We start from the raw sequence: 23,724 nt of genomic DNA on the forward strand, positions 1-23,724 counted from the left end.
TATATATATATATATATATATATACACACACATATATATACATATACACACACACTGATATTATGTTTCTACACCGCTATGTTCAACTGCTGTCTGATTTACCATGACCACATGACCAAGTCTAGAGCAACCGAGAGGTTCAAGTAATCTTACCCCAGCGTCCTTCTTGGATTTGACGTAGGTGCGAGTGCATGGAGCCGGATTCCTGTTGGCACAGCGCCCGTGGACTGTGTACCTGCAGCCTGCGGGGGAACAGAGAGCCGATGATGAAATGTACGCTTTATTTACCAGAATTAGCTGAGAAAAGGCGAGACTGCGAGATACTGACATGTGCAGCAGAGGCCCTGTTTGCGCAGGCCCAGGAGCATGCTCTGACACACGTTGCAATACGTCGGCTTGTTGAAATGCTTCATCCTCCACAGGTGCTGGCCGTCCGTCTGGGTCATCTGAGGAAAGAAAGAGAGAGAGGAAAAGTTGTGAAGACCATGACGGGGCACTTGCAAACCAGCGAGAGATTTTTTTTTTAATGAACTAATTCATTCATTTTCTTTTAATTCTTGATGACCTGCTTTACACTCACTAAACTGTCTCTTTCTGGTCTCCAGACATGCCAGCTAATTTCTGTTTTCCTTCCTCTGGATGGAGTTTTGGATGGCTTCTCATGAATAACTTCATAGATAATATAGAAGATGGATTTGGACTGTATTTAATATAAACAGTTTGCCTTAATGTCTGAGGGCTACAATTGCCAGAAACAGTTTTGCATTCCATCACTTGAGGAAAAGTGGTAGCTCAGTGATAAAGACTTTGGACTTTTGATAGGATGGCTGTGAATTCAAATCCCAGCGCATTCAAGCTACTGGGCCCTTGAGCGAGGCCCTTAAACCTTGATAATTGCTCAGTTGTATAAATGTGATGAGGGCATAAATGTAAACATAAATCCCATCAGTAACCAGTTGATCAGTAAACTATAATTAATAGGCATTCTGTTTTTACCCAGATGAGGAGGAACCTGGTCTGGTTCCTCTCAAGGATTCTTCCTCATATCATCTCAAGGGGGTTTCCTTGCCACTGGCACGAACATTAGGAACAAGCTCAGAGGAACAATCAATCATTTATTTAAACTGTATATCTGTAATCTACTGATTTCTCTGAAGATGTTTCAGGAACATGTTTACTGTCCACTGTCCACAAAGTGTCATTTAACTAAAGCTGTTACTTTTTTCCATCCAAAGCAACATCCACCCCAATTGTTGAGGTTTCTTGATCAAGAGCCCGGACAGTGACAGCATGTCGAGATTTGAACTCACAACCTTCTGAGCAGTCACCTGAAGCCTCTGACCCCAAAGCTACCACTTATTACTTATAGTGGATCTGGCATGAACATGGAGCTTCTCAAAAATATAGCTTTAATCTACAAGGTGGAAACAAAAAGCTTCGTTATTTATTTACGTTTACACACTATCACCTCCAAACTAGTCCCTTTACACTGCAATACAGCGCTCCCAGTGACCTTTGAGTAGGATCTTTATCTTCGGGAAGAGGGTAAAGTCCACAGGAGACAAATCTGGCGAGTAGGGTGGGTGTGGAAGTGAGATTATGTGAATTGTTCTGATGGTGACAATCATCATGCAGAAGTTGGCGAAACGATTTCGACTTTTTCGTTCACGTTGAAGGTCTTCCTGATCTCTCGTCCTCTTCCAGTGATGTTCTTAAACTTTTGAGATGTGACTGCCACTCAAAACACTCCTTAAACGGATCATGGCAGCATCGCCGTATATCAAATGTATGTCAACTCGAACGTAGTTTGAACTATGAGGTGGCATAAAAAAAAATCGTTTAGTAACACGCCAACAGATGGCAGCACAAGGCTGCAGGCACAGTCACAGGGAGCACCGACCTTCATAAGTCAGTGGGTCAAAAGACATCGTTCTGTTTACATCGGAAGCTGTGCAACTGGTGCTATTTAAACCTATTCAAATATCACTTGTCGCCAGATTTGGCTCCCGTGGACTTCGCCCTGTTCCTGAAGATGAAGAGTCAGCGGAAAGGTTGCTTCTGACACCATTGCGGAGATCCAGCGCAAACCGCAGGAGGTGCTTGCCACACTTCGAAAAGAAGACTTCCAGGACACATTCCAGAAGGTAAAGTTGGAAGGTGAAATTGATAGTCACAAAAATGTTTGATTCCACCTTGTATAACTTCCATGTCATCTACGACTTATAATAAACTTAGTATAGAAAAAAACAGTGGTGTTTTTGATAAAGTGTTTAACGTATAGAGTTCAGGAGTCTCTTCAGTGCTTTGTAACTGAGGTGGTAGCGCAGTGGTTCAGGCATTGGACTCTGGATCGGAAAGTCATGGGTTCAAATCACAGCACCATAAAGCTGGCACTGTTGGGCCCTTAAGAAAAGGCCCTTAACCCTCAACTGCTCAGTTGTAAGTTGCTCTGGATAAGGGCGTCGGCTAAATGCTGTAAATTTCAGGATGCCTGTGAAATTCTTCAGGATAAAAGTTTTGGTTTCTGGGTTGCAAGGTGTTTTTTTTAACCTGACCTTCAAAAGAACAACAACAACAACAACAAAAGAAAAAGAGGGTGGTGAGGGAAAGATGCATGGGTTAGAGAACACGAATGATAAAAGGAAGTAACTGGTCTAGTTTACAAAACACGCAACTATTTTTAGCATGAATTTGGGATGTGACGTTTTAGAAGACTAACAACAGGAAAGCAAACGGTAAATTCGCTCTTACACACGACACCAGCGGGTCTCGGCATATTTTCCTATCGCAGCACTTCCTGAATGGTTTTATTCTAAAAATATAAGCAAACCTTTGGTTTGTTTTTATCTGGAGATGGAAATCCAAACACGAACACAAAGCAATGTGTTACTAAATGGAAAAAAAAACTCTTTGTTTAAACACATTACTCATCGAGATCGTAATTTTTTCCCACTGGCCCACTGTTCCCTCCGCATACGTGGCAATTGTTCGTAAATGAGAACTCATCTTTGCACAAGAGATGTTACACACTGTTTATTGGAGCTCGGTTCTATTTATAGATCGTTAGTTACTAGAGACTGCCGATAGCTGTGACTCAGAGAGCTGGAAGCTTCAAAACACACCGGAGGAGATATGAAACTGTGAGCAGGCCTGCGAGGGCATGGTACACTGCCACGCTCAGGGCTGGAAATAGACTGAGGGGAAATCCCTGCACATGCTTCGCAGTATGCGGTAGAGATCTCAGTGCTATGTGCGACTTGAGAGCCCGTGTGTATCGCTCATATTTATAAATTGTCACACAGATAATTGTACGCATTTCGGCCAGCGGTAAAATTATTTAAACGACCGTAAAGGACTTGGGGGGGGGGGGGGGGGGGGGGGTTTGGTTTACAAAATATATAGCAATATAATAAATAAATAAATAAATAAATAAATAAATAAATGCATTAATAATATATAAAAATTAATTAAAGAAAAAATGTATTTAGTAATTATTTAAACACAAAAAATGGAAGTAAAAGAACAATTTTACAATGAAATAAACATAGAATCCTGACATATGTATATTTAACATAAATAAACAGCGTTTAAAGTCCAGAGGGCAGAAAACACAGACATTTCCGGACTGATAGATCGCAATTAGTTTCTTTCTAATTTGTTTCGGAATTCCTTTGGATTTCGGCATGATGTCTAGCTTTTGAGGATCTTTTGGTCTACTTCACTTTGTCAGCCAGGTCCTATTTAAAAGATTTCTTGATTGTGAACAGGTGTAGCAGTGATCTGATCTGGGGGTGTGGTGAGAAAAAATTCAACTGATAAACCACAGTTTTAACAGGGGGGCAAACACTTTTTCACACGGGGCCATGTAGTTTTGGATTTTGTTTTCCCTCAATAATAAAAACCTTCATTTAAAAACCGCATGTTGTGTTCACTTGTGTTATCTTTTACTAATATTTAAATTAGTTCGATGATCTTAGAAATTAAAGTGTGACAAACAAGCACAAAAATAAGAAATCAGAAATTCACACCAGTTTATATGATAGTCCTGTAATACACGAAAGATATGTTCAGTTGTCTCTTTCTTAGTCACTAAACCGCTAGGATTTGTTTTTATCAAACATGTCACCCCTTCGCTCAGAGTGTAGCTGCTTTTTAAACAGGAAAAAAAGGCCAGTTCTGACTGTTGGTAAAGAAGATTGTATGCATAAATTGTTTACTATAATCAGCTGAGCTTCGGTTGTATGTGGGTTTTTTTTTATATCCAGGCACAAAAAATATGGGGTTCACAGCCAAAATACAGCTTCCTAACCCACACACAGTAGTGTGACCTTTATGCGGTGTATGTGTGTGTAAATATATATATAACACACACACACACACACACACACACAGCAGGTAAAAATAAGTATTGAACACGTCACCATTTTTCTCAGTAAATATATTTCTAATTGAAATCACCAGATGTTGGTAAGAACCCATGCAATCCACACATACAGTACAAAGAAATCAAACCCTACATGTCCATAAATGAAGTTACCGGTATGTATAATAATGTGAAATAAGTCGGAGAACTGGACACATGAATAAAGGCAGGTGAAAAAAGGCATGGAAAGATAAGACACCAGCTGAAATCAGTCAGTAATTAGAAAGCAGTCCTGCCCAGTGTCAGTGCAAATGAATATCAGCTGCTTCAATCCCAACTAATGGCCTGTATTAAAGTATCCCATTACCAAGGTCTCACGCAAGAAACATCTAATGATGGGTAAAAGCAAAGAGCTCTTTCAGGACCTTTGCAACCTTGTTGTTGCAAAACATACTGATGACTTTGGTTGCAGAAGGATTTCTAAACTTCTGAATGTTCCAATGAGCACTGTTGGGGCCATAATCCAGAAGTGGGAAGAACATCATTTCACCATTAACCGGCCATGATCAGGTGCTGCTCGCAAGATTTCTAACAGAGGAGTGAAAAAATATCAGGAGCCAAGGACCACTTGTGGAGAGCTTTAAAAAGATTTGGAATTAGCAGCTACAATTGTTTCAAAGAAAACAATAAGTAATGCATTTTACCGCCATGGCCTGTGTGCACGCTCACCGAGCAAGACTCCGTTTCTGAAGATAAGGCTCGTTGAAGCGTGTTTAAAGTTTGTTTTAAGACAAGCTTCTGAAATACCGGGAGAATATAATCTGGTCAGATGAGACCAAAATCGAACTTTTTGGATGCCATAATACACACCATGTTTGGAGGACAAATGGCACTGCACATCACCCTTAAAAACACCATACCAACAGTTGGAGGTGGGAACATCATTGTGTGGGGCTGTTTTTCAGCATACAGTACTGGCAAACCATATAATTGAAGAAAGGATGAATGGAAAAATGTGCTGAGACATTCTTGATAAAAATCTGCTGCCAACTACCAGGATGATGAAGATGAAACGACGGTGGACATTTCAGCAAGACAACGATCTCAAACACACAGCCAAGGAAATTCGCAATTGGTTTCAGAGAAAGAAAATAAAGCTGCTCGAATGGTCCAGCCAATCACCTGACTTGAATCCAATTGAAAATCTATGGAAAGAACTAAAGATCAGAGTTCATAGTATAGGCAGAACCTTCAAGATTTGACAACTGTCTGTGTAGAAGAATGGGCCAAAATCACTCCTGAGCAATGCGTGCCAATAGTTTCTCCATACAGGAGGCGTATATATATATATATATATATATATATATATATATATATATATATATATATATATATATATATATATATATATATATATATATATATATAAAATATTGTATATTCAAAACTACACACATATCTATCTATCTATCTATCTATCTATCTATCTATCTATCTATCTATCTATCTATCTATCTATCTATCTATCTATCTATATATAGATACATATACGTAGATACGTGTGTAGTTTCGAATATATATATATACACACACACACACACACACACACACACAGTATATATATTTATATATAGTATATTAAAAACTACAATACACTGAAGTGTGACTTTTATACAGTGTATATATTTATATATGTGTATGTGTATTGTATATTTAAACCCACAATACTGTGTAAACGGCAAGTGCAATAACCCACAACTTCCTGAGTTTCCGATAGTGATATTGGGTGTTATGGTCTAGACGGGTGTGACTGCGCCTCGGACCTCCACTGAAGTTAGCTCAAAATCACCATTTACTTAAGCATTAGGTGGAAGAAGAAGGACAAGGAGGCATTAAAAAATTAGCAACGCTTTCCTGAAAAAAAAAAAACACACAAAACTGAACTCTGACCGTGTGTGTGTGTCTTACCTTCAACCCCAGTAAGACCAGTAGAGGCACATTGTTCATCCCTCCTTCCACCCACTCTTCCAGCGACACGGTTCCACTGCTGTCCGAGTCGATCGCCTTCATCATGTCCTTCAGCACCTAGAAGACATAACGTAAAAAAAATTGTGTAAATGCAAATAAAGCACAAAGTCTCCGAGCGTTCTGTTCTATTGTAGTGTGTAAGCCTTTTAAATTATCGATTCCAACACGTTGTTACAATCATTGTTTACACATCACACATCATGTCATATTTATCACTAGACATTAATACACTGAAGCCAGAATTATTACATGATTATTTAAACACTGTTACACTCTTCATTTTGAACCGCTTCTATTACTGGAGGCTTCATAGGCCATTGTGCAAAATCATATAAGCATCCATGAGTCTCAGAGCATGTCTGAGCTTGTCAAATACATTTCGAATAGAGAGGGGGTAAAACACTTTTTGCTTCCATCCTCAAGGGTAGATTTAGAGCAAGAAACCGATGTAAACTAGCACGCTACAAAGACACGTCACACTTGCTGCTAGCATAACACACACCCAATCACGCTTGACACACTCACACAGAAGATGAAACACTCACAGGTCTGAGCTCTGACACGTCCCAGCTAAGATAATCAGCTGCATGCATCATTTGAGCGATAATCCGGTCCACTTCCTGTGACAGGAAAAAAAATGGATACACGATTTAACAAGCTGAGTAGACCAGAACAAATACACAAAGAACTGATCAATTAAATCAGAGTAAATAAACAGATAGGTAGGCTCATAACAGACACAAACACACACACAAAGAGAGGCAGACAAAAAAACACAATACAGTCACAGAGACAGACAGACCAAATATTAACAGAGAGGCAGGGCATAAGGGCAGACAGACAGACACAAACAGATATAGAGGGAGGCAGACAGAAAGACACATAGACAGACATATAAACAGATACCGAGGCAGGCAAAACATTAGACAGACAGACAGACAGACAGACAGACAGACAGACAGACAGACAGACAGACAGACACAGTCACAAGAGAGGCAGACAGACAGAGACAGACAGGCACATAATCAGACACAGAAAGGCAGACAGACAGACATATAAACAGACACAAAGTGAGACAGACAGACAGAGAGAGACAGTCACAGACAGATACAAAGAGAGGCAGACAGGCATTTAGAAAAACAGACATACATATAAGCAAACAGAGACAGGTGGAGGCATAAACAGAAACAGAGAGAGACATTAAAAAACACAGAGACAGGCATGACATCAGGCAGACAGATAGACAAATAAGCAGACAGAAAGAGAGGTAGACAGACAGACAGACAAACAGAGAGACAGACACAAACATATAGAGACAGGCAGATAGACACATAAGCAAACACAAAGACAGGCAGAAAAACAAATACACAGACACAGAGACAGACAGGACATCAGGCAGAAAGACAGACACATTTTCAGACACAGAGAGAGGCAGACCGACAGAGAGAGACAGTCAGACAGACAAACACAAAAAAAGACAGACAGGACATCAAGCAGACAGACAGACAGACAGACAGAAGCAGGCAGACAGACAGACAGACAGACAGACAGACAGACAGACAGACAGACAGACAGAAGCAGGCAGACAGACAGAAGCAGGCAGACAGACAGACAGACAGACAGACAGACAGACAGACAGACAGACAGACAGACAGACAGACAGTCACAGAGACAGACATACAGACACAAACAGTCACAGAGAGAGACAGACAGACAGACAGACAGACAGACAGACAGACAGACAGACAGACAGACAGACAGACAGACAGAGTCACAGAGAAAAGCAGACAGAGAGACAGATACAAACAGTCACAAAGAGGTTGAGAGACAGAAAGACACTCAGACAGACACATAAACAGATACAGAGGCAGGCTGACCATCAGACTGACAGGACTTACTGAACTGTCCAGGACTCCGTTACCATCTCGGTCATAAAGTCTGAAAGCGACTGAGGAAAGAGATTTCAATATTTAGTCTCGTGTGAAGAGAAACAGTGGCGTGTAAAAGGTGCTGAAACTCACATTCTAGTTTGTCTCGAGGCGCCCCGTCCTCCAGCAGAGAGAAATAACACGACACGTCTTTAAGAAAGACCTCCCCTTAGAGACAGAACAAAACAAACAGCGTTCATCTCGTAGGTAATGAACAAAGTGTGGATGAAGATGCAGGACAGAGAACGATGCCAAGGGTCACAAATTCAGCAGGAGATTCAACAATCTTTCCTTTCATAGACACTAATTTGGAACTCATTTTGGAATATTGAAATGCTGGGTCAGAGGTCAAGGACCTTGGAGCGTTCTTAATACTAATATTTGGGAATTTTCAGATTTTTTTTCTCAGATAGAAGCAAAGTTAAACAGACACACACACTCCTGGTTTTTAATCAAAAAGTATGCAGGGTTAAAAACTTCTGCACACTTTTATCACTGATCACTTCATCACAGCAGAACATGGGGAAACAAAAGAGAGACAGAGGAGAGACAGACAGGAGACAGAGGAGAGACTGACAGGAGACAGAAGGGAGACAGAAGCGAGACAGAAGCGAGACAAAAGGGAGACTCACTGGCCTCGTCGGACGTCTTGAAGCTTTTGAAAAGACGCTCACAGAGATCCTGAGGAAACTCGTCCACCTCCAGATACGTGTTTAGGAAGAGACGGAAGCCTTCCTCATCAATACACTAAACAAGGGAGAAAAGAGAAAGTGTCCTCTGAGTAAGAAACGGCTACACAAACTCCCAAATTCACACACACACACACACACACACACACACACACACACACACACACACACATACACACATACACACATACACACACTCTTACACAAACATACACACACTCTTACACAAACATATATACACACACACACACACACACACACACTCATGCACTCTTACACACAAACAGAAATACACACACACACACACACACACAAAGACACACTCTTATGCACTAACGGGCACTTATATACACACACAGACACACACAATAATATGTTCACAATTTATGGAAGCCCTCCGTGATGACAAATCATTATAATATTTCCATTTAAATGCAGTCGCAGTCACACACACACACACACACACACACACACACACACACACACACACACACACACACACACACACACACACACATATATATACAAACTCACACGCACTTATACCATCTCTTACACATTCAAACAATCATAGACTCAAGCACACACACACACACACACACACACACACACACACACAAACACAAACACACAATTACATGTTCACAATTTTTGAAAGCCCTCAGTGATGACAAATCATTATAATGTTTATTATATTGCATACACAATTGTTGAGAAATGCTTAAGGTACAGTTGTTATAAGGGATAGTATAACTAATATAACTTATTTTAACTTATTATAAATAACTATTATAGTAAGTTATTAAAAGGAATAAAATCATGAGGAATTGAATCTCAAATGCATGTGCACAGGAATGGTTATAACTCGGTTACGAGCAGGTCACCAAAAACACAAAAAAAAGCAGCTGAAGCATAGCACCGTAACACAACAGCATCCCTCCTGAGGCAGCCTACGGATTCCTCCCACCGGTGCTGCACTACAAACCCAAACCCAGTTCCGTGTCTCGGTGATTACGCCGTCCTCTTTTCTGACAGACGCACTCGGAACTTTAAAGCCCCGAGGACACCTGTGCTCGTTTGGTATAAAAGTCGGAATAAATTATTGCGACGCTCCCGATGGCCACCATTCGCTGTTATAGTAACCTCCAGTCTTCTGGAAACATGTTCCACTAGATTTTGGAGTGTGCTTGTCTAAATCTGTGCTCCTTCAGCCACAAGGGTGTTAGTAAAGTAAAGTTAGTAAAGTCAGGAACTGATGGAAGTGAGGAGTCCTGGGGTGCTGTTTAATAGGCCTTAAAGGTTTTCAATAGGGTTCAAGCTCTATAGTGGCGTGTGCTCATCCTTCTTCATTTTGTGCCTCTCAATACTGTAATAATCTTTAATCTCACTATCTGGCAACATGTTTAATTCTGGTTTCGTCTGGTTGCGACTCGTCTTGGCTCAAGCGATCTCAACACTCTCTGGCTGCGTAGCCGAATGAAATCGATTAGGGTCTTCCGATTCAGCGTGTTTTTTTTAAGGAAAAGTGAAGCGTGTCGGAGAGTGGATTTGGTCAGGCCTCTGAAGCATATAAACAGGAAGTGAGCTGTAATGCACCGCTCAATAAGAGCATTACCTAATGAGCTCACTTCAGCGAAGCTCACCAGTTTTCACAGTCGATCGATTTGGGTTTAATAAATCGAGGACTGTAATGATAGAAAAATGGTGTGATGTAAGAGAGAGAGTGTGTGTGTGTGTGTGTGTGTGTGTGTGTGTGTGTGTGTGTGTGTGTGTGTGTGTGTGTGTGTGGACTGTACACACTGGTTACCTCTCCATGCCTGTACTGAGCCAACTGGCCATCTGCGTCAAATTCCCTCAGCACATCTTTCACCTTCAAACTGCAGTCTGGAGAGGCAAAAACACACACACACACACACACACACACACACACACACACACACACACACACACACACACACACACACACACACACAGAGAAAAAGAGCAAGACAAAAGTTTGAGATTCAAATCCGCTTTGAGATTCAAATATGCCACTTTTACACACAGGCACACACCCTGCACATGCCAACCACACACACACACACACACACACAAACAGTAGCCTGCACACATTCACATTAGTGGTGTGAAGTGAGAGAGTGAAGCAGGGATCAGTTTTCAGTGTGTGGGCGGCTCAGCACTCACAGTCCATGTACTGCTGCAGCTGGATGAAGTCCACTGGACTCAGCTCTTTCCCTTCCTCCTCCATTCTGCCCCAGGACAAGAGACCTCACTGCAGTCAGAGAGAGAGAGAAGAGAGAGAGAGAGAGAGAGAGAGAGAGAGAGAGAGAGAGAGAGAGAGAGAGAGAGAGAGAGAGAGAGAGAGAGAGAGAAGAAGAGAAAGAGGTAGACATTATTATTTCATTGTAGCGAGTTGCGGCTGTAATATCACTACATTCTCATACTACACTAAAGACATGGACAAGAAATCATGTGTTTGAAAGGAAGCATAGATTCTTTTTTTCTTTCTTTTAAAAAAGGAATAATAGAGCAGAAATGATAAATGGGTGGATAAATATCCAAAAAAGAAAGAAGCATGGGAAGAAATAAGGAAAACTACGGAAACAAGGATGCTTCCATACTTTCCTGTCCACACTTGCTTCTATGGAAGTAATGAGAAAAGATTCAAACTCGTAACCGATACCAGGGTCCATATTGATACGTCCCTAATCTCTATAGTGAATGTTTATTCTGAATATCAGATTAAAATAGATCAGTCTGCCAGGGATCAAGGTGTCACACTGAATCGTGTGATCCAGCAGCCTCTTTTCGGCGTTCCCTGGAAGAACGTGTAGGAAGTGAGTCTTTATCGCGCTGTCGCTCTGCCAGCTGTTTACAGAACTCTGTAGGTGCAAGACAGAATGACAGCGTGTTAAAGACACCCAAATATCCTCCTCACTCCTCCAGGGGAAGCCAAAAGAAGCATCTGGAGCTAATTGAGATTAAATTGGGTGACCCAGTTTAGAAACAGTCTGGACCGTCTCAGAGTCCTGGTCATATCATTTCCTCAACACAGAACCTTTAAAAAGAATCAAATATGAAAAAAAAAAAAACAGCATAATTTCTGACTTTACAATTTAAGATTCAAATGTCAGAGTCGATTAACGTTAGTGTGGAACAGGGACAGCTTCCTAAACTCTGAGCATGAATACAGCTGAAGAAAAGCAAGCAGAAGAAGAGGGAGAAGAAGTTAGAGGAGAAAAAGAAGAAGAAAAAGAAGCCAGGAGGAAGAGAAGAAAAGGAAAAAGTTGGGAGTAGAATATGAGGAATTAGTACAAGCTGATCAAGAAGGGGGAGAAGAAAAAGAATCATGGAGGAAGAGAAGAAGAATCAAGGAGAAATAGAAAAAGAAGAAAATAGAGTAGAAAATGGAGCAGAATACGGAGAAATATTGAAGATCGAAGAGGAGGAGGGGGAGGAGATTTCTATGATTTCCAATTCATCCCAAAGTGTTTTTTGGGGTTGAGATCTTCCTCCTCCAAACTTAACACACCATGGTGACCTTAGCGTGGCGTCACGCTGCCTGTAGCTGAGAGATCCGCGTAAAGAAATCATGGAACGATCGAACTGAGAGAAGAAAAGAACGTGGCGTGAGTGGTTTATTCCTCAATGAGCAAACTGAAAGGAAAATCGAAGATTATGACTCGTCTCCACCTTAAAAACGTTAGGAATTAGCGAGAGCGTGCCTTCCGAGGCGGTAATAAAGATTATAATGATGATGAGGTAGGAAACACTTGCACACACACCATACACTTACACACACTGTCTCTTAGGTTATGTAAGGAATGACAGGGCGTCACTCTCACCACCCTGAAGCTGTTTTGCATATAACAGCGTGCCCTGACGTGTGTCTTACGCCTCATATACCACATCACGTCATCCATTGTGCTCCTAATTTACCGGTTTTACCATCATGCTTTTCATCTGCCAGACTGTTTACTTCCTTTCTTCCTTCCTAGCAGTTAGAACAACTATGATAACATTTTGACAGCCCTAATTAATATATAATTATTATATTATAAATTGTAAATAGTATAAAACGCTCTCTGTGCAGCGGAGTTTTTACACGTCTCACGTGTAAAAACAAAACTGATTCGCCTCTAGAGGACGGTCTCGTAATGACATCGGACCTTCTCAGCCGCTCCAGCAACAAACACGAGCCGGAAAAACTATCTTTGGACTTGTCGGACTGTACGAACATGATGTCACACTGTAGGATCTCTGTAGATCTGTTGTCATAATGACAAACTGACCTAAGATAAAGACTTGTGCGATTGTAATCAATCCATGACGCGCTCAGACCCGCATTCTCTCGCTAACGGTAGCTAGCAGCAAATAAAAACAATCTGTAGTGTTTATTTTGTTCATGCTTTTCCCTCCGGAACTCTATAATGCCATGCTAATACGTTTCTTGTCTTGCTGTGCTGACCACCTGACTCGTTTCGGCATTTTCGCAGAGGTGGTTTGAAGCCGTCGCGCTAACTGCATCATCAGGTTCGGGGTTCCTATTGGCTCCATCATACCGAAGGAAAGTTTCTGAAATCTTCTTGCACTGCCAGAATTTCAATGTCGGTAAACATGTCAAACCTGCGAATAAAGACTACATATTTGAGCCTAGGATTATAGGAATCTTTTCGGATTTTAAAAATAAGTCACGGACGAAAAAATTGTGGCTTTTCACAAACAGCTACTACAAAGTTAAAGACAAACAAATTGTCTTTGGATGAAATCATATCAATACGCATTGCGATATGATATTTCTGCACTGATTGACCCAGCCGTACTTTACTCTACCTTCTGTGACAAAAGAAAAAATGTAAAGAAAGCAAGAAAAAAAGCAAGAAAGAAAGCAAGAAATAAAGCTATTCGAATGCTGTGGGCTTCTCAGAAACACTACATGTGTTTGGTTTGACATTTAGTGAAGGTTTCACACTTGTTCAAGTGATCTGCTGACTGGTGTGTGACAAAGTGTTGCAGAGCCGCTCTCGCTCTCTCACCGCTGTGTTCTTCTCGCTATTCATGCACTCTGACGCTGAATCGAGTCCATGGCGAAGATCTTTAAACCGAACCATAAAAAGACTCTGAGGAGATTCAGGAATTTACTGAGCTTCCTCTCTTCTACCGTAAATGGGGGTGTTTGAAATAAGCAGCGGAAATGACTGGCAATTAAGTGCTGAAATGATCGTCTGCAAATTATTATTTATATTCACTATATTGACAAACATTTTGGGACTTTTCCAGCCATATAGCGCTCTGACCTCAACCCTATTGAACACCTCTGGGATGAATGTAAACTGCACCCCAGGCCTCCTCACCTCATATATAAATATATATATAAAATGTGTGTGCTTGTGTGTGCATGTGCGTTTCATTACTTTTTTCTCGAAAAAACCTCAAGACTAGGAAGGTATTAGCCTTCTTTGGGCATTTCTGCAAAAAAAAAAAACTGGGGGAGTGTATAGACGTCTTTTTGTGGAGAGAGAAAAAAAAAAAAAACGCCACTCCACCTTGCAAGCAAAGACGCAACCGGTATCAAACATCCTGTATAAAAGTTGAAAGAAACTCCGTAGCTTGAAGATGCTTAAAAAACCAATAAAGGTTCTGTTCAGAACAGAGGTAAAGAGCTGAAAAGGAAACAGTTTAACAGCCTCTTTAGTGCCACTCAGTACAGGAAACCAGCTGATGGGCTGCTCTGAGCATCTTCGAGAACATGCACTGTGTCTGATGCAGTTCTCGCGGAATGTGACCCAAAACCTGCTGCTTTCACAGGAAATGGACACTCGAGTGTCAAACGGCAAACCGCAGTCACACCCTGAACAAAACTCTTGAACATGATGTCATTGCTGTCTTGTGAAGGTTTTCCAATGAATAGAGTGGTTCTGAAGAGGTTTCCCTGTATATGTAAGAGAAAAGATCCAATCAGATTGCGGACAAATTACATATTTCTATCATTTAAAGATTCTGCTCTAGTGGCTTATTAGTCACAGAGGCTTCCTGATTATGGAAGCTCCAAAACAGCGGGGACTCCGTTTGATTCTGACAGGAAGTGGACGAAAATGTATATTTCAGCAGTTTTGCGTTTGCTTGCAATACTTTTGCGTTCTGTCGTCGAGTTCGTACGAAATCTACACCCTTCCGACATCAGGGCAGCGGTTTAGATATTACGCATTAACATAGTGTTTTGAAAAGTAGACACGAGCTCCTGTCATGTCCACATATTTTACAGACGTTGCTCTAGGTAGGTTTTTTTTTCTTGAGACAGCACAACAGGTTTTACGTGAAGACGCAAAAACGATAGCGAAAGAATATCTGCAAATGTTTTGAAAGGGACCATATGGAAAAGAAAAAAAAAAAACAAGTTTTTTTTCCAGAGAACACAAGAAAGAGAATGTTTTTCAAAAAAACAAAAAACCCCACAAGAACATAGATGTCTTTGAAGAGAACGTAAAATAAAAACACCAAGAACGCAACCACGTTTTTAGATTGCAAAAATCTCTTTTCCGAAAAATAACGCAAAAAGATATATAATGTTTTTTTTTCACCAGGATGCAAAAAAAGAAATAATTGCAGGAGAGTGCAAAAGAACGCAATTTTTTTCCCCTTAAGAGCAAGAAAATCTAGCAAATCTAGTATTAGCTAGCTAAAAGTCTTTCAGCGTTCCCTCCAAAGCAACGCCCACAAAACCCATGTAGCCCCATTTGTCAAATCTGGACCATCTGACTGTTCCTTATTGACAGGTATTGAGGCGATTTTTATGCGATGCGACCACAAAACCAGCCCTTTAAACCCATAGTTCAAAGCCGCTAAAACCAGAGGACAATTTGAATACTGAATACAACATAATACACCGTTTTGTTTTTTTTTAACAAAAGATTGAAAACTGAGCGAAGGTGATGAGCTGCTGTAATGAAAGACAATGTGTGTGTGTGTGTGTGTGTGTGTGTGTGTGTGTGTGTGTGTGTGTGTGTGTGTGTGTGTGTGTGAAGAATGAGCTGATAGAGTATGTTAGTCAGTAAAAGGGAAATGTGATGACTGCTATGGAAAATTTAGTTGCTAGCGCGGTGGCGTGCTGCAGTGGTTAGCAGCAGGCTGCAAAAATGGGGGTTTCCTTGTGTTATGAGTTGCAACATACGTCGCTCCCCTGATGCGGTCACAGATACAGGTGGAGGTGTTGGTGTAAACAGGTAAAACAATCGAAAAACGAAAAAATGTTATCTACTCAACTGAAAGAAAAAAAATAGGTTAAATAGTGTAATCAATAAAAACTCAGACAATCCTAACAATAATCCCAGAGCTTTTACTCATTAAAATACAATCATTAAGAAACATGCTCATTTCTTCCTTCAAACAATACCACAATCTTTATTAAACAACAGCACACTCTTACTAAAAGCGGTTATATTTGGCGCACACACTCTACACCCCTTTACAATAGGAATAACAACATGGAAACACTCCATCAACCTCTGCAGGACTTTGCACATGGCTTTCTATGATATTAAATTAATGTTGTTTTTTTTGTTTTTTTATAAATATAAAGACAAAGCAAACCAGGAAAAGTGCTAGTTTAAGTGTTTCAGAGAGACGTAGGTCTTCAACCATTGCTTGAAGATAGCCAGTGACTCAGCTGTTCAGAGACCTAGGGGAAGTTCATTCCACCACCTCGGTGCCAGAACAAAGAAAAGCCTTGAAACTCTTGAATCTAACACACTTAATTAGCGATCCTTCAGAATCTCATGATCCTCTGATCATTGGTGTGTCATCTGTGATTGGTCCCAAACAGAGGTGGCAAAGGTACACACATCCTTTACTTAATCTGAAGTACAGATGTTTAAAAAGACACTGGTAAAAGCTTTAGCCTTTACTACTACCTGTTTTAGTGTCACGCTGGTAACTGGACCTTAAATTATATTAATATAATACAAAAGAATTTCAAATGTTGTTACCTAATAAATGCATCCAGGCTGAACATCCACCATATAGAACACAAGTAGAGATAAGATGATGATGATCAGGAAAGTCTCTGTTCTTAGTCATGTTAACATCACTGACTCCCTCTGTTTCATCCACGTTAACCCCAGACGTCTTGCTGCCTTCTGCCCGCTCATTGTTAGCTAAACTAGCCTACGTCTGTGGTGCGCGAGAGCCAGGAAATGATACACCAGTGGTATATGACAAGAAATAGGTTGATGGGCTAAAAAAGGCACACAATGAGAAGAAAAATATCTGTATCATGCAGTAACGGGCGGTCAGGGCCAGCAAAGCCTTCTCTGCTGGCCTAAACACTATTAGAACACTGACATACATTTACAACCTACATTCTAATATTTGTTCCATGAAATTGTATTAATTTATTCCCAACAGTTTATTCTCTTCATTTCGTAGTGTTTCTTTCTTTTCGTCACTGCTTCCAGTACGTGTATGTGGATGTTAGATTTTTTCGTACAATCAGATTTCAGCCTCTTTGTGCTGCCATGTCAATCTAATCTGCCCAGGGCCTTCAAAGTCAGTAGTGCTGGGTGATGTACCTTAGACTATATTAGCAATTGGTCTGTTTCTTTAATCAGTCAGATTTCAAATTCGCTTCACAGGGCAGCTCGCTGGCCCAGTATAGCGTCAGCATTTTTACGTCCTCTGATTGGCTGGTCAGAGGGAAATTGAAGGGTTTGTTCACCACTTCCAGACCCGTGAATACGAGCGGTACCACTGGATTACAGCCTCTGACGAACGATGCAAATTATGAGTCTGTATCTCTGGTGAGTAGGTTGTATTTTATTTACATTTAAAAAAATTTGTCATGTTATAACAAATATTGATTCTGAACTGCTCCAGATGTTGTAGGTGCACAGTTGTGGTTGTAGTGTGGAGGTTTGGAGTCTTAACTGGGTTTCTTGCTTTAGTAAAATGGTATTCACCTCCATATGTGAAATGCTTCTCTCTCTGTAATGCCACATGTTGTTATATTGCGTTTTTGTATTGAATTGATGGTTTCTATAATTGCGACGTGATAGTGGTGGTATTAAGAGGTGGATTAAGTCGGGTACGTCCCCACTGAAGGCCCAGGTACCAAATGCACAATATCATGTCCCAAATGCCACTGATATCATGACCCTAAATAGATTAAAATTAAAGTAACAAGCCTAAAAAATGTAAGAAGTAGAAAGTACAGATATGTGTACAAAAATGTAATGAGTAAATGTAAAAAATGTGTCAGAAAAATAAACAGTGAAGTAAAATACTGATACCAGAAAAATCTACTTAATTACAGTAACAAAGTATTTGTACTTCCCGTGGGCTCACCACCTGCTGTGAGGATTGGGCAGCAGTCGAAGGCGGGGGCCTGCTTAGACTGCTGCCCCCGCGACCTGAATTACGGATAAGCGGGAGAAAATGAATGAATGAATGAAAGTATTTGTATTTTGTACTTCCCACCTTTGGTCCTGAGCCCAAGTGACATCACAACCTAAGGCCCAGGATCGTTTTTCAGGAAAAATAAAACTGTCCATACTGCTGGACATGAAATTCTTACAGTTTTAAGCTGAGATACATAAAAAAAAAAAAAAAAAAAAAAACAGAAGTATTGGGACACCTGACTTTTCCAGCCATATGTGGTTCTTCCATAAAACTGTTACAACAAAGTTGGAGGTACACAATTATATAGTGTGTCTATGGATGTAGTAGCATGAAATATTCCAGACCTGTTCCAGCATGACAGTGCCCCTGTGCACAAAGCCAGCTCCATGAAGATATGCTTTCCATGGTTTGGAGAGGAAGATCTCTTGCTGTAGAGCTTGGACCTCAACCCTATTAAAGATCTTTAAATATGAATATGAACGGGGCTGACTACACCCCCGGGCCTCCTCACCTCACCTCCATCAGCACAAATCTCCACAAGCACACTCCAAAATCTGGTGGAACAAATTCCCATAAGAGTAAATGGGGGCTACACTAAATGTGGAATGGGATGTTCGAAATGAGGTGGTCAGGTGTATCAAGGAAAGGAAAAAGAAATCAACTGTGAGCTTTACAGCTCTTTATTCCCACCACGTTAGTTGAACAATAACTAAACCTCAAATATTTACAATTGAAGTTGTGGTCAGGTTCCAAGGTGCTCCTGCACATGTCCATTACCATCCAATCTGAGAAGGACAATCACACTATATTGCACTATATACACAATAGTATTGAGATCTGAGTTTTCCATGCAAATGTGTTTCTTCTCCAAACTGTTTTGACCAAGTTGTTTCCTGTTCCAGCATGACAATGCCCCATGCACAAAGCCAGCTCCATGACCATATGCTATAAACATGTTGGAGTGGAAGATCTCCCGCTATAGAGCTCTGAACAACTTTTTGAACACATTTGGAATAAATGTGAATGCTAAAGGCACCCCAGGCCTCCTCAGCTCACCCCTCGTCAGGGATCTTTCTACCACGCCTCCCTCCGTGGCTCTCTCTCAGGCTAATCACTCTCAGGCTAATCGCTAATCGCTGACACCTGTTCCACATTATTATTCCCCTTTATAAGTTACCGTTTCGACCTCACTCGCTGTCGGATCTACTCTATGGCTACAGTGATCTTCCTGACTCCTGACCACCAGCATTCCCCGCTGGTTCTTGCTCCTTGTTCCAAACTGTTGGATTATACTCGCTTTACGGATTATACCCGTGTTCTGGAATATTATCTCCGCGTCACGATTCGTAACTCTCCTGTTTGTGCTCTGAACTTTAATAAAGTATTATAGAGTTACTCCCGTTTCCTACGCGTGGTCACTGTCCTAACACCCCTACTTCAGTACCTGACTTTGCTAACACCCTTGTGGCCGAATGAGCACAAAACAAAATGTAGTGGAACTTCCCAAAAGAGTGATGGTTGTTAGAACAGTAAATGGAGACTAAATGGAGAATGGGAAGTTCAAAATAAGGTGGCCCACAAACTTTTCAATTTCATTTATTTTTATTTGTATAGCGCTTATAACAATGAATGTCTCAAAGCAGTTTCACACAGATAATGTGGCAATAACAATGAATAAGATGTTCGTTTTTGTTTATATAGTATACATCAAGAAAAAAAATGAAAGAAACTGTAAGCTGTACAGCACTTCTCATCATGTAAGGTGAACTGTATTAACTAGACCTCAATTTAACTAAATACAATTTAAGTTTTAAAAGAAATCGGCACTCAAAAACGTTGTTTTTTTTTTTTAAAGGAGACGATGTGAGAAAGTCGTGGTACACAAGTCGTCGAAACTAATGAAGTCGTCATCGGCTAAAACTCACACGCAGACTACTTTACTTGTCAAATTTACGATAATCGAGTCAAAAGTTCAACCTCGACCTTACTGTCTACTCCAATCTTCCCAAAAGAGTGGAGGATATTATAAACAGCAAATGGGGACTAAATGTGGAATAAAATGTCCAAAAATCACATAGGAATCTTTCTATCTTTATTGTGTATTATGTCAAATATTCATGATGCCAAGAGTTTTTCTAGTTTGTTTTTCTACAAACACATCATCATACTGTAATTGTGTAATTCTGGGATACTCCAATTTGGGTTTATGACCACTTAAGGATAAACTGTTACACCCTTTTTGCAGATCTTATCTCCCATAATCACCTGCACACCCTTCCAATAAAGCAGAGGACTTAGCCCTTTAACGATACTCTATCTATGTTCCACAGTGCATGTGAAAAGACCATAAGTTCATATTTGGCTGAATAAGAAAACAGTAATTGGACTGTAATTAATATAAACAGTTTGCTACAATGGTTTTCTGCAATTGCCATTAACAGTTTTGCATCCCTCAGTGCACATTGAACATTTCATAACCTTAACAATGATGGAACTATAAAATGAATGGATGCTCGGTTTCACCCAGATGAGCATCATGAGTTTCTGGTTTGCTTCGAGTTTTCTTCCTTAAATCGTCTCAAGGAGTTTTTTTCCCCCACCCACAGTCATCTTTTAATTTAAAAAGTAAAATTTTGTATTTGTAATCAGTTTATTTCTGTAATAAGCTGCTTTGGGACTGTGTTCATTGTTAAAAGCACTATACAAATCAAACTGAACTCGATGAAAAAGACTTGCCGCTCGACACTCGGGAATGAAGGCTTCCCCGTCAAGTTCACGCAGTAAAAAAAATGTTTTCTTCTCTCAGAATAATTGCTGTTTGCTTTGTCTTGCTGTGTTTTGATGAAGTCTCGCCCACATGATGATTGTGTCAAGCCTCCTTGCTCTTTTGTAATCGCTTGAGTTCATCTCCTGGCTTTTGAAAGAAAGAAAAAAAGAAAAGAATAGAAGAAAAAAAAACAGGCGTGGCTCTTTTGCTTCGGTTTATTGGGCTGTTTATTGAATTTTGTCGAAATCAGTACGCTCAGATAAAACCGTGTGTATCTGCGAGGGAGAGGCCGAGCTGCATCTGGTCAGTGGAGAAAGAGGAAAACCAGGCCTGGACTCTATGAAAGGAGGTTCACCCTTCTCGCACTGTGTTGCCAAGAGCGACTGCATAGCACGATGGTTTGAGAAAGAGAGTGAGAGAAAGATAGATAAAGAAAAAGAGGGTTGAATGGGTCTTCCCCTGGCCTCCACCCACACTGTAACTCTTGTGGCCTTCAAACAGCCTGGTTTGCATTCCACCTGCAGATATGAGTGTGATTCATCTTCCTCAATAAGGGGGTGCTCCATTTCTATAAATGGACAGTGGGCTTTTGAAACACACAGCATGTGTGTGTGTGGGGGGGGGGGGGGTGATTTTCCTGGGGACTATGGATAAAGAGAAAAACTGACAGGTCTGACATGACTATAAGAAAAGAAACTGTTATACAAAGTACTTTTATAAAACTGTTATACAATGGAGGTTATAGCAATTAATAGAAAATGTCCCCACAAAGATAGAAATAAACGTGTTTTTTTGTACAAAATGTCCCAGCAAGAATATGAATAACAAAATACCAGTTAAAGGGCAAAAACTATTCATATTCTTGCTGGGACATTTTGTGTATATATATATATATATATATATATATATATATATATATATATATATAAAAACTAAAAAAAACAGGTTTATATGTGCTTGTGAGGACATAGACAAAATACCAGATAATGGGCAAAAAGTCTTCAGAAGGCTAGAAAGTCAAAATGTGTGTGTGTGTGTGTGTGTGTGTGTGTGTGTGTTTGTGTGTGTTTGTGTGTGTTTGTGTGTGTTTGTGTGTGTTTGTGTGTGTTTGTGTTAATACCATTTAAAGTACAAAGCGGGCAAATATTTCTATCCTTGTGGGGACATTTTCTATTTATCGCTATAACATCCTTTGTATAATAGTTTTATACGAGTACTTTGTAAACCAGTTTCTTTTCTTCTAGTACTCTTACCTTTTCTTTTCTTCTGTCCCCGCAAAAATATGAATAACAAAAAAACAGTTAAAGGGCAAAAATTATTCATATCCTTGCGGGGACATTTTGTAAAAAAAAAAAACCAAAAAAAAATAAATAACTTTTTACTTTGACGTTCTTATGAAGACTTGGACAAAATACCAGATAATGGGCAAAAAGTCCTCAGAAGGCTAGAAATTAAAAACGTGTGTGTGTGTGTGTGTGTGTGTGTGTGTGTGTGTGTGTGCGCGTGCATGCATGAGTTCATGGCTTCTGGGACATTCTTTTGCATGTAAAATGAGGCCACTGCCTTGTTCAACCTCGTAAAAAATTCTATATTATGACCTGGACCATTTTACTTCAAAATCCCTATTTCGGGGGGGGGGGACACTACACTGCTGAAAGTGTAGCACGCAGACAGCCGGGATGACTCACATCTCTTTGAAGGTCTGCTGTTTGTTCGCTGCAGTGGCAGCCATGTGCTATGAGAACAGCAGATGCAGCGTGACAGGAGGAAACCCGTTTAGAGTCGCGCAAGCCGACCACAGGCACGTCTGAGCCTGTTCACACCACGCCTCAGCCTGCAACGATGCCTTTTCTGCATCTTTTCTTACCTGGAACAAGAGGAAGCATGCAAAGCAGAGAAGTGCCTTGACGCGCTCAAATGTTCTCTCTTTCTCTCTCTCTCTCTCTCTCTCTCTCTCTCTCTCTCTCTCTCTCTCTTTTCTCTCTCTGCTCACTCCTACACACATTGCAGCAGACTACAGAACGAACACAGCAGGATGCTTCACACTCTTCGTGTCCTCGGGTTCAGTCGAAACCACCGTGTCAATTCAGTTATATGCTTCCAAGCCAGGTGAACACGCTCTCCCTTTGGGGATGTGTACTTTAATGAGTTCAAGAAAGCAAAAATGCGTCAACATTCTGACTAAACGCCAGCGACTGCCGATCTTCCGATTTGCCTAGATTTACGTAAGCATATGAAAAAAGTTTAGACGTAAAACCAGAGCAAAGGCAACATCCATTTTTATTACGCACAAAAATACGTATCAATAATGAACTATCGGTTACTGTGAAATTGATTTTGTTGCCAAATCGCGAGAAGCAGCTTTTAAATAAATTACGCTAAATGATTATATTATTCGTCTTTTTTCTTTCTGTGATTAGTCTAAGCAGGACGTAATAAGCGACTGAGCGACTTTATATAACACCAGTTTGAAATGTCAGTCTGTCAGAGAAATCAGGGGTTAATTGAAGAGGCGGATGAAGCAGCCCGAGCTCCTGCAGCTCGATTGTGAGTGCG

General features: G+C 40.5%; 1 protein-coding gene across 2 annotated transcripts in view; it reads right to left on the reverse strand.

Moving 5' to 3' along the window:
* The window catches only part of dgkaa (diacylglycerol kinase, alpha a), a 57,174-nt gene that overhangs the window by 26,283 nt on the left and 7,167 nt on the right, over positions 1-23,724 (reverse strand). The window contains exons 1-10 of one of the 2 annotated variants that reach the window (XM_083520903.1): positions 22,857-23,096; positions 11,193-11,280; positions 10,816-10,892; positions 8,952-9,066; positions 8,413-8,487; positions 8,290-8,339; positions 6,937-7,011; positions 6,332-6,448; positions 329-446; positions 154-242 (exon numbers count right to left, since the gene is read on the reverse strand). In XM_083520903.1, the coding sequence (XP_083377029.1) occupies positions 154-242; positions 329-446; positions 6,332-6,448; positions 6,937-7,011; positions 8,290-8,339; positions 8,413-8,487; positions 8,952-9,066; positions 10,816-10,892; positions 11,193-11,256 (780 nt within the window). In that variant the 5' untranslated portion in view covers positions 11,257-11,280; positions 22,857-23,096. Of the gene's footprint in view, positions 1-153; positions 243-328; positions 447-6,331; positions 6,449-6,936; positions 7,012-8,289; positions 8,340-8,412; positions 8,488-8,951; positions 9,067-10,815; positions 10,893-11,192; positions 11,281-22,856; positions 23,097-23,724 lie in introns of those variants that run through there. The other variant, XM_083520902.1, reaches the window with a different exon arrangement.

The sequence above is a fragment of the Silurus aristotelis genome (genome assembly GCF_946808225.1).
Source record: "Silurus aristotelis genome assembly, chromosome: 19".
Taxonomy (NCBI): domain Eukaryota; kingdom Metazoa; phylum Chordata; class Actinopteri; order Siluriformes; family Siluridae; genus Silurus; species Silurus aristotelis.